The 12,178-nt window shown below is 40.5% G+C and overlaps 1 protein-coding gene across 1 annotated transcript; it reads right to left on the reverse strand.

Moving 5' to 3' along the window:
- Window positions 1–519: 519 nt before the first annotated feature.
- LOC142696197 (uncharacterized) lies at window positions 520–6,425 on the reverse strand. Its single transcript, XM_075847619.1, has 3 exons — window positions 6,300–6,425; window positions 6,025–6,133; window positions 520–2,608 (listed from the first exon to the last, which is right to left on the reverse strand). The coding sequence occupies exons 1-3, from the start codon at window positions 6,423–6,425 to the stop codon at window positions 1,473–1,475; spliced, it is 1,371 nt and encodes a 456-aa protein (XP_075703734.1). The 3' UTR covers window positions 520–1,472.
- Window positions 6,426–12,178: the final 5,753 nt, after the last annotated feature.

The raw sequence follows: 12,178 nt of genomic DNA on the forward strand, positions 1-12,178 counted from the left end.
CCTATGCTTCTGAGGCCGGCGTTTCAGTCCATTACCACACTAGAGCCACATGTGTGATATTTTATAAAAACTGCAGAACCTGAGCAATAAATATTGAGTCGTGTTTTTTTGGTAAAACCTTCTGTGTTCCAGAAAAAATATTATTTAATTTTAATTAATTTTTTTTTTTAAATCATGTTTTTTTGGGTTGCCATATTCTGAGAACCATAACTTTTTTACTTTTCCGACTACGGAGCTGTGGGAGTTCTTGTTTTTTGTGGAAAAAGCTGACGTTTTTAGTGGTACCATTTTGGGGTACTAGCGACATTTTGATAAATTTTCTCCTATTTTTTGGGAAGCTTGGTGACCAAAAAAACAGCAATGCTGGCATTGTTTTTTAGGTTTTTCTTTTGGTGTTCACCGCAGCGGATTAATACCATAATATTTGTAGAGTTCAGATCATTACGGACGAGGCGATACCAATTTTGTATAGTTTATTATTTAAATTTTTTCCAATAATAAGGGAAAAAGGGTGTTTTTGTTTTTTTACTTCAAACTTTTATTTTTGTACACAATTTTTGATCACTTTTTTTTTGTCCCACTAGTGGACTTGAAAATTAAACATTCTGATCTGTATTCTAATACATTGCACTACCTAGAGTACAATCCATTAGAATAGTCATTTTGACACTGCCAGGCAGCCTATTAGGTCCTACCTCCAGCATACTTGGCAGATTAGGAGGCCATTGTTAGACCTCCAGTTGCCATAGCAGCCATTGGCATCCCACTTAAGGTGCCATGGTCGCTTTTGACCACAGCATCTAAGTCCGGTCCCTGCCGTTACAGCCTGGTGTCAGCTGTAACATACAGCTGACAACCGCATCTGATGGTACGTACTTAGCTTCTGAGCCCGCGACAACTTCTTGACATAAGTATACAACATTTTTATTCTAATAAATTTTTGAAAAGTTAATTTGTTAGTGTTTTTGTTGAATTCCATTACCGTTACCATCTGATACTGTTTGAATGAAGATCAAATATTGTATGGTCACATGTTAAAAAATATAAATATTATACATGGGGCATCCGTACTGTCAGTCTGGATACTCCTACAGTGTTGGTGAATTTATGAATATATTAATAAGAAGCGAGGTTCATGGTGACAATTCAGCTTCAACGCTTTGTAAGAAAACAAGGCTCTTCTTTTCTTCCTTCTATCCACAATACTTTTCGTTAGTAGATCCCGGCCACAGTTGACCTTAGGTAAATATATTTTGGGTGTTTAGCACATCTAGGGTAATTCCACCTAAAAAAAATGAATACTCTAAGAGTACCTTCACACGCAGCATTTTTTTTATGACAAATGCCGTTTTTGTTGCGTTTTTTCCTCCAAACAAGAATATGGTTTCTTCATTATGTACATTTTCTGATGAGTTTTAATATTGTTTTTCCTTGTAAAACATTTTTAAACAAAGAGAACATAAAAATGGCTTCTACCCTGTGTGACTTATCTGATGATCCATAAATTTGGTTTTAGTAATAAAACATTTCCCACATTTTGAACATGAGTATGGCTTCTTTCCTGTGTGAATTCTCTCATGTCTAACAAGACGTGATTTATCTGTAAAACATTTCCCACACTCTGAACATGAATATGGTTTCTCTCCTGTGTGAATTCTCATATGTACAACAAGATGTGAATTATTTGTAAAACATTTGGCACATTCTGAACATGAATATGGCTTCTCTCCTGTGTGACTTCTCTCATGTATAACAAGACTTGATTTTTTTGTCAAACATTTCCCACATTTTGAACATGAATATGGCTTCACTCCTGTGTGACTTCTTGCATGTGTAACAAGATTAGATTTTTTTGTAAAACATTTCCAACATTCTGAACATGAATATGGCTTCTCCCCTGTGTGTTTTCTCTGATGTATAACAAGACTTGATTTATCTGTAAAACATTTCCCACATTCTGAACATGAATACGGTTTCTTGCCTGCGTCACTTCTCTGATGATCCCGAAGTTTGGTTTTAGTTATAAAACACTTCCCACATTCTGAACATGAATACGGCTTCTCTCCTGTGTGAATTCTCTCATGTACAACAAGATGTGAATTATTTGTACAACGTTTCCCACATTCTGAACAGGAGTACGGCTTCTCTCCTGTGTGACGTCTCTTATGTCTAACAAGATTTGATTTTTGTGTAAAACATTTTCCACATTCTGAACATGAATATGGCTTCTCTCCTGTGTGACTTCTCTCATGTATAACAAGACTTGATTTATCTGTAAAACATTTCCCACATCCTGAACATGAGTACGGCTTCTCCCCTGTGTGAATTCTTCTGTGTCTTAAACGACCTGAGCTTTTTGTAAACTCTTTACCACATTGAAATCTTTTACCCCCTTTCAGACCTGTGCTTGTGGTAACAATCTGTGATTGGTCAGGAGAAGGCTCCTCATGATTAGGGGAATTATATGATAGCTCTGTACTGCGAAGTCCTGGATGTATATTAAGAGTGATGAGGTTTTCTCCTGAAGACTGCTGCATGATATCTTCATCTTCTACTTTATCACTTATCGATAACATGAAGTTTCCCTCAGAGTTCTTACTGTAATTTTCTGTTAGGATTAGAAATACATAGTGATTTTGTTTTTTTTTAAATATATAACATTTATATTAGGCTGGAAACACAAATGCAGTTTTTGATGCGGTTTATTAAAGGTCTTGGCTAGGAATTTTTTTTTCCCTAAAAAGTGTCCCCCAGCCTTGGTTTGCCTACCCTCAAACCTCCTACTAACCTTCTAACCAGTTTCAGTTTGATCTCAATCGTCACTGCCGTTCTTTCTGTTTGTTTACATCCCTGCCTTGTAACCCACCATACCCATGATCCCTTGTCGCATCTGACAAAGCTTGCATCCTCCCCCTTCCTCCACAGCATCTCAGCTATTTGCATACTGCCACACCCCTCTATGTTTGCATGGTAATTCCCTGCTCTAATTACCGGCACCCAGCTCCCTTCCTGCACTGTCCTAAACAGCCACTTGTAATCATCATTATCTGTTGTGCCTCCATTTATCCCTGATCTAATTACAGGCATCCATCTACCTCGCCCACCCCTTGCACAGCATGCTAAATGTAAATCTGCCCACTCCACCTATGTGAGACATATTGTTACACACAATCCAGCCAGCACGTCTTCCTTACCTGCTGCTGGATCTGTTCCAAACCTGTATTTCTGAATTCACACAGGGAGGATACGCTTCTTAAAAGCACTGGGTGCCGCAAGCATTTCCGGATGAAAAACCGCACTAAACTGTGGTGCAGTTTTTCGCCCGGAATGTCCGCTGCGAAAAGCTGCAGCACTTGCTAGCAGGCCAGCCTCCTGGGATGAAGCGTCATCCCAGGAGACCAGCCGGGAGGAAGACCAAACTCCTAGGTAAGTATAATATATTTTTTGTTGCCCGAGTTGCGTTTCTTGCTGCGGGATCGCTGCGAACCTGCCACAAAAAACACAACAACTGCTATTTGTTGCGGAATTTGCCTCCCCATTGAATTTGATGGGGAAAACTCGCAACAAATAAGCAGCATTTACACAAATAAAATTGACATGCTGCGGACTAAAACTCTGCACCGCAGGTTAATTGCTGAGCGCTTTTTCCGCTCAGTATTACCGCAGCGTGTGGATGAGATTTGTTTTATCTCATCCACTTTGCTGCTACAGTATTTGCTGCGGATTTTGAACGTTTGAACTGACCTTTACAGTGAGGCAAACACCAAACACTACTCCAAACAATAGTACATATTTTTTTTTACTGATCGAATAATACAGGTAGATAATGCCACAGAGTCCTCTATAGATAATGCCAGATCCCTCTGTAGATAATGCCACTGAGCCCTCTGTAGATAATGCCACTATGCCTTCTGTAGATAATGCCACACACCCACCCTTAGATAATGCCATAGTGCCCTCTGTAGATAATACCACAGTGCCCTCTATAGATACTGAAACCCACCCACCCATTGATACTGCCACAGTGGCCTCTGTAGATACTGAAACCCACCCACCCATCCATAGATACGGCCACAGTGGCCTCTGTAGATACTGACACACACACACACACACACACACACAATGCCACAGTGCCCTCTGTAGATAACGCCACAGTGCCCTCTGTAGATGTCAGAGACTTCCCCAGAGTCCCGAGGCAGAGCCTATACTAGCGCTCTGCCCGGGACTCCCGGTCTGGGGAAGCACCTGACATCACTGTTCATATATGGACAGTGATTTCAGAGGCTTTCCCAGAGTCCAGGAGTAGAGCCTATACGAACGTTCTGCTCTGGGCCTCTGGGGAAGCCCCTGTCCTTATATAGATGGGGATGTCAGGGGTTACCCCAGAGTCGCAGTCCCAGAGCAGAGCGCTAGTATAGGCTCTGCTCTTGGACTCCGGAGAAGCCCCTGACATCACTATCCATACTGTTACCAGCTACCCTGCGTGTTTGAGACCCCTGGGCTAATAGATAAAAAAGGGACAGTAGCGATAGGACGCGGGGTTCGGATGCAGCAAGAGGAGGCTGGTGTCGTGAGCATAGAGAAGGAGGAGGGGGCCTTGTGGTCGAGATAAGCGGAGGAGGGAGCGTTTTAGTGGAGAGACAAGGCAGCCAGGCAGTGCGGGAACTACAAGTGAGAAGATGGAGTAGGAGGCGTGGACGACGAGATAATAGTAGGAGGGGGCGTGTACTAGTAGAGACTAGTCAGAGGCACGACGCATCATCAACTACATTTACAGGCAGTGGGACCAGAGCTCATGAAACATCCGCCCGGCCCCGTGTAAATGCAATTGATGACGCGCCATGCCTCTAAATAGACGGAAGTACCGGCTGAGCAAAGACACGGAACGTCAGAGGAAATGAAAAATGTACTCTGGGTGCGTGACCGCTAATCAGAACTAAGTAACGCTGCCACAGGTAAGTAGACATTATATTAAAAAGTTAATTATATATGTCCCGTTAAGTTAAAATATAAATAAAATGTATTCCTGGACAACCCCTTTAAGTCAAAAGCAGAAGTGAATCGAGCAGGAGGGAGAATTATAAGCCATTCCTTTTGAATCCGCATTAGTCTTTGTATTAGAAAACTGCACCAAGAACTGCATGTGTAATTCCAGACTTATAAAGCATTTTGAAACATTCATGGACATGACAATGAGGTCTGTATATCCAAATAGCTGCACAGTCACCGGATCTCAATTTTATAGAACATCTTTAGGATGTAGTGGTATATACAGAGTGAGGTTATTAATTAGAATCTGTAATAAAGGTTTCTAGTACATTGTGATATCATAATATCAAAGGCTGAGCTCGCTCCATACTTAGCAGGTGACGGGTTACTGCAACAGACGGAATCAAAGAACACTTTGATTTCGCCCCTTTCACCCCTTAAATGCTGCGGTCAATCACGATCAGGGCATCTAAGGAGTTAGAAAAAGTGGGCAGCCCCCTGACGACGGCCCATTGGCCCCACCGCAATGCGATTGCGGGGTGCTGATTGTTGTCACGGTAACTTCGGGGCCTAATGAAGGCCCCCAGGTCTGCTATCTTTGTACTCCTATTAAGCCCTGAACCAGGCAGGGCCTGAACATCGCTGTGACACTGTCCAATCAGCTATGGACAGTGTCACAGCAAGAGCTGGAGAGAGCAGAGCGAGAGTGTGTGTGTGTGCGTGCGCACGCGCAGCTCCGCCGCCACCACGAAACAGAAGCAGAATATGAATTCTTCTTCTTCTGTTCCATGGCGACGGGAGTATCTTTGACATTCGGCATTTGCATAAATGTAATAAAAGCTTTTTCTCTTCAAAAGGAGGCACTCTGTGGAAAGACATAATACACGTCAGAGAACTTCTATGTGTAGTCACAGCCCCCTCAGGTCCTGCACTATGTATAACACATTGTCTGAAGTGTTACTGTAATGTAGAACGAAGGAGGAACCGCACCTTAACAAACCTCCCAATCCACTTTCTAAATTCATTATTACTGACCTGTGGTAACACCTCCTGGAATTTCCTCATCCACTTCACTCTTACATGGTTGATCGTCCCTCACCCGCTCTTCTTCATCCTCCGCTTTAATATTAGTCAGATCTTCCCCCTGATTTCACATATGTAACAATTCAGTACAATACAGCAGAGAGTGCGAAGAATCTAACAGATCAACATAAGAAACCACCAAAATCTATGACCACATCTATAACCGCAGGACCAAAAAGCTCCACACCCCACTATATAGATCTGGTATAGGGCTCAGCTTCATCTACCTGCTGATTCTCTGGGACATTATGATTTTCCTCTGGACAGTCCTGGGAATACAGAGGACTGGGACATCTCCCTGGTGGATTTCTCCTACTGGATCCATCTGTAGGAAACACAGTGACTGAATACATGACTACTGTATATCTGTCTATAGATCAGACACTTCTCTCTACACTTCTATGTTTATCAGAGCCGGAATTACAATGTTGAGATCCTCACTACCTGTGTCGATGTTCCTGCCCCCTGTAAACCACAGGCCTAAAGTAGACAGTGGTCTACCAAAGTGAATGGTGGGGAACCGATGGCTCCCTGCTCCGCCATAGTGTTTAACTGTATCTGCGTTCTGTGGATACACTTAAAAGTGGCGGGAAACAGGGCACCTTTATTTTAAGAGTTACTTGCCAACCAAATAACTGTTAGGGCGTCACCTGCTTATCAGCGCCTTAAAGGTTATGTACACCTCTGTAGGCAGTATTTCCTTTTAATTATTTTTTATTAATATATATATATATATATATATTTGTTTTAGGTGATTAAACAAGTTTTTTTTAAATTGACATTTATTAAACATTTTTTTTTGGTTTTCACGATACAGCTGTTATGTCTCCTCTATACACAGAAGCTGGATCATTCTCTATAAGCTGAATCCGTATGTGAAGTGAACTGAGGGCTCGGCTGAGAGCGGGTGCTGTGTATCCATGTTCATCACCTTAGATGTGATGGTAATTATTGTGATCCTGTGTGTTACCATACACAGGACCCCTTCTCAGCTGAATCGTCAGTTCACGTCACTTACGGATTTGGCTGATAGCGAATGACTGGGTATAGAGGAGACATAACACCTGTATCTTAAAAATGAAAAAAAAAAATGTTCAATGAAAGTGAAATAAAAAAACTTTTGTAATCACTTAAAAGTCATATTTAATAAAAAGAAAAAAAAGAAAAGAATAAAATTGACTATAAAAGGTGTACATAATCTTTAAGCCCAAGACCATTTTGGGTTAACCCCTTCAGGACGCAGACCTTTCAAATTTTCACTTTTGTTTTTTTTCTCCCCACCTTTTAAAAGCTATAATTTTTTTTATTTTTCCGTCTATATCGCCATACGAGGGCTTGTTTTTTCCAGGACAAGTTGTAGTTTTTCATGGCACCATTTATCGTACTGTATAATGTACAGAGAAGCTAAAAAAAAAATATTTGTGCGGTGAAACGGGCAAAAAACAGCGATTACGTCATATTTTGGGGGGTTTTGTTTTTACGGCGTCCATCAGGCAGTAAAAACTACATATTAACCTTCTACAAGTTGATACGATTACAGCGATACAAAATGTATATGTTTTGTTCTAGGTTTTACCACTTTTAAAAAAATAAATCAATTTACTAAATTAAAAAAAAACTTTTGTGTCGCCGTATTCTGAGAGCCATAACTTTTTTATTTTTCCATCAATTTAGCGATGTGAGGGCTTAAAGGGAATGTGTTGCCAGCAAAACATGTTTTTTTTTTTTAAATTAAACATTTAGTGTGTAGGTGATTAAACATTGTTCAAATTTTTTTTATTTTTTTCACGAGTCAGGAAATATTATAAATTAGATTCTAATTTATAATATTTCCCATTGCTGGTCACTAGATGGAGCTATTCCCAAAATTGCAGCATTGCATGTGGTAAAGCAACCACATTGCTTTTTGCTGCAAAATTGGGAAAAAAGCACTCGCTCTAGTGAGCTCTGAGAATCCCCCCCCTCCTTTATCCTGGCTAGTGCCGGGATAAACGAGGGGATTGAACGGTCTAACCTCCTACACTGTGTGTCGCCATTTTTTGAGCTAACACACAGTGTAGTAGGTTTACATACAGTAGTAAACACACACAAACACGAACATACATAGAAATCTCTTACCGGCTCCTTAAATGCCGCGGTCGCAATTGATCGCAGCGTTTAAAGAGGCTCTGTCACCAGATTTTGCAACCCCTATCTGCTATTGCAGCAGATCGGCGCTGCAATGTAGATTACAGTAACGTTTTTATTTTAAAAAAACAAGCATTTTTGGCCAAGTTATGACCATTTTTGTATTTATGCAAATGAGGCTTGCAAAAGCACAACTGGGCGTGTTGAAAAGTAAAAGTACAACTGGGCGTGTATTATGTGCGTACATCGGGGCGTGTTTACTACTTTTACTAGCTGGGCTTTCTGACGAGAAGTATCATCCACTTCTCTTCAGAACGCCCGCAGAATAAAGTTAACATTTAATTTATAAAGCATGTTGAACGCTGAATAAAAAAAAACTTAAAGAAACTATGCTAGAATTGCGGGTTTTTAGTTACCTAGCCTCCCAAAAAATAGGATAAAAACTGATCAAAAAGTCGCATGTACCCCAAAATGGTACCAATAATAACTACAGCTCGTCTCACAAAAAAAAAGCCCTCATACCACTATGTCTATGAAAAAATAAAATGAGTTAAGGCTCCTATAAGTCAGGAAAGAAAAAATACGCAGTTGTGCAGGTCCAAGCGGAACATTGCTTCTGTTTGAAGAGGCGATTTATCAAAGCCCTAAAATTAGGGAACCAGGAAGGGGAGGGACCAAACAAATCTGCTAGAAGCGAGGGCGCCCGTATTATACCAGGACAACCCTTTCCCAACAAAATAAGAAAGCACATTTTATTGATCTATGGATTATTTTGTTTTTTTAACCCACTATTATACCACCTGACTATGCCCTTGATATGCTCTGCCCAGCTTACATATACCCCCACATTATAAACGGAAACACCAGCAATACTCAAACAAAAACTATTACCAAGCAAAATCCGCCCTCCAAAAGCCAAATGGTGCTACCTCCCCTCTGAACCCTTACAGCGTGACCAAACAGTAGTTTACTTCCACATATATGGCATCGGCATACCCGGGAGAACCCTTTTAACAATTTTTAGGGTGTGTCTCTTCAGTGGCACAAGCTGGGCATGACATATTTGCCACTGAATTGGCATATCTAGGGAAAAATACTAATTTTTAATTTGCACCATCCGCAGCGCATTCATTTATGGAAAAGACCTGTGGGGTGAAAATGCTCACTACACCCCTTAATAAATGCCTTGAGGGGTGCAGTTTCCAAAATGGGGTCACTTCTCTGGGGTTTCTTTTATTATTTCACATCAGAGCCTCTGCAATTGTGAACCAATACTTTGTAAATCGCCAAATTAGGCCTCAACTTCGCATGGTACTCTTTCACTCCTGAGCCCTGTCAAATGTCCAGGCAAAAGATTAGGGCCACATGTAGGGTGTTTCTAAAACCGGTAAACACAACATAATAATTAGAGAGCTGTCTTGTTATGGTGGCACAAGCTGGGCACCACATATTGGCATATCTATGGAAAAAAAATCCCATTTTCACTCTGCAAAATCAAGTGCACACTAATTTCTACAAAACACCTGCGGGGTTAACATGCTCACTACACCCCTAGGTGAATGCGTTGAGGGGTGTAGTTTCCAAACTGGGGTTACTACTGGGGGGTTTCCACTGTTTTGGTCCCACAGGCGCCCAGAAACCAATCCAGCAAACTCTGTACTCCAAAAGCCAAATGGTGCTCCTTCTCTTCTGTTCGTTGCCGTGAACTCAAACAGCAGTTTGTGAGCACATATGGGGTATTTCCGTATTCGAGAGAAATTGCTTTACAAACGTCGGGTTATTTTTTTCCTTTATTTGTTGATAATATCAAAAATTTTGAGCTAAAGCTACATCTTATTGAAGAAAAGGGATTGTTTTTATTTTCACTGCCCAATTCTAATAAATTCTATGAAAAACCTGTGGGGTCAAAATGCTCGCTACACCACTAGATGAATTCCTCAAGGGGTGTAGTTTCCTAAATGAAGTCACTTTGTTTTGTCCCCTCAGGGGCTTTGTAAATGTGACATGGCCTCCGCAAACCATTCCTGCTAAATGTGATCTCCAAAAGACAAATAGCGCGCTTTCCCTTCTAAGCCATGCCGTGTGTCCAAACAGCTGTTTATGACCACATGTGGGGTATTGTTTTACTCGGTAGAAATTGCTTTGCACATTTTGCGGTGCTTTTTCTCCTTCAGTACTTGTGGAAATTAAAAAAAATTAGCTAAACCTACATTTTCTTTGAAAAAAATAAGATTTTAATTTTCACGGCCTAATTCCAATAATTTTTGCAAAATACCAGTAGGGTCAAAATGCTCATTATAACCCTAGATAATTTCCTCAATGGGTGTAGTTTCCAAAATGGGGTCACTTGTGGGGAGTTTCCACTGTTTTGTGACCTCAGGGGCTTTGCAAATGCGACATGGCCATTGCAAACCATTCCTGCTAAATGTGAACTCCAAAAGCCAAATGGCGCTCTCTCCCTTCTAAGCCCTGCCCTGTGTCCAAACAGCCGTTTATGACCACACGTGGGGTATTGTTTTACTCGGGAGAAATTGCTTTACAAATTTTGAAGTGCTTTTTCTCCTTTAGTCCTTGTGGAGATGAGTAAATAAAATCCCTAAACCTACAATTTCTGTAGATGTAGATTTTCATTTTCACGGCCTACTTCCAATAATTTCTGTAAAAAACCTGTGCAGTCAAAATGCTCACTATACCCCTAGATAATTTCCTTGAGGTGTGTAGTTTCACAAATGGGGTCACTTTTGGGGGATTTCCAGTGTTTTGGCACCGCAAGAGCCCTGACATGGTTCCTAAAATATATTCTAATAAAAGTAAGGCCCCAAAATCCACTAGGTGCTCCTTTGCTTCTGAGGCCGGTGCTTCAGTCCAGTAGCACACTAGAGCCACATCTGGGATATTTCCTAAAACTGCAGAATCTGGGCAATACATATTGAGTTGAATTTCTCTGGTAAAACTTTCTGTGTTTCAAAACAAATGGATTGAAAATTAATTTTTGCAAAAAAAAATGAAATTTGTCAATTTCACCTCTACTTTTCTTTAATTCCTGTGAAACGCCTAAAGGGTTAAGAAACTTTCTAAATGCTGCTTTAAAAACTTTGAGGGGTGAGGTTTTTAAAATGGCGTGGGTTTTTGGGGGTTTCTAATATATAAGCCCCTCAAAACCACTTCACAACTGAACTGGCCCCTGTAAAAATAGCCTTTTGAAATTTTCTTGAAAATGTGAGAAATTGCTGCTAAAGTTCTAAGCCTTGTAACGTCCTAGAAAAATAAAAGGATGTTCAAAAAACTATGCCAAACTAAAGTAGACATTTGGGGGATGTTAGTTAGCGATTATTTTGTGTGGTATAACTGTCTGTCTTACAAGCAGATACATTTAAATTTAGAAAAATGCAAATTTTTGCAATTTTTTGCTAAATTTGGTGTTTTTCACAATTAAATACTGAACGTATCGAGCAAATTTTGCCAGTAATATAAAGTCCAATGTGTCACAAGAAAACAATCTCAGAATCGCTTGGATAGGTAAAAGCATTCCGGAGTTATTACCAGATAAAGTGAAACATGTCAGATTTGAAAAATGAGGCTCTGTCAGGAAGGTCAAAAGTGGCCATAGCGGGAAGGGGTCAAAATGACCAATGTAATTAAAAAAATCGGACGCAGAACACCTCCTAACATCTGGCCATTGATTTCAATGGGAAAAACAACGTTCTGTTCTGACGGGACGTTTTTTTACACGCCGTTTTGAAAAAATGGCGCGTAAAAAGACACCCCTTAAAAAGAAGTGCATGTCACTTCTGGAGACGTTTTTGGAGCGGTTTTTCATTGACTCTATAGAAAAACAGCTCCAAAAACGGCCGTAAAAAACGCGAGTTTGCTTAAAAAAACGGCTAAAAAACTGGAGCGGTTTTCCCTTGAAAAGAGCTCCGTATTTTCAGACTTATTTTGTTAACCGTGTGAACATGCACGAACTCTTTACTAAAGA

Source organism: Rhinoderma darwinii, chromosome 1, assembly GCF_050947455.1.
Source record: "Rhinoderma darwinii isolate aRhiDar2 chromosome 1, aRhiDar2.hap1, whole genome shotgun sequence".
In the NCBI taxonomy this organism is placed as follows: Eukaryota; Metazoa; Chordata; class Amphibia; order Anura; family Rhinodermatidae; genus Rhinoderma; species Rhinoderma darwinii.

Bases quoted from the DNA above. Each gene is read 5' to 3' on its own strand.
- LOC142696197 (XM_075847619.1), bottom strand. From the start codon at position 6,425: ATGTATTCAGTCACTGTGTTTCCTACAGATGGATCCAGTAGGAGAAAT. The intron at 6,134-6,299 runs GTAGATGAAGCT...ATGTGAAATCAG, and splicing joins ATGTCCCAGAGAATCAGCAG to GGGGAAGATCTGACTAATAT. The intron at 2,609-6,024 runs GTCAGTAATAAT...TAATCCTAACAG, and splicing joins TCCAGGAGGTGTTACCACAG to AAAATTACAGTAAGAACTCT.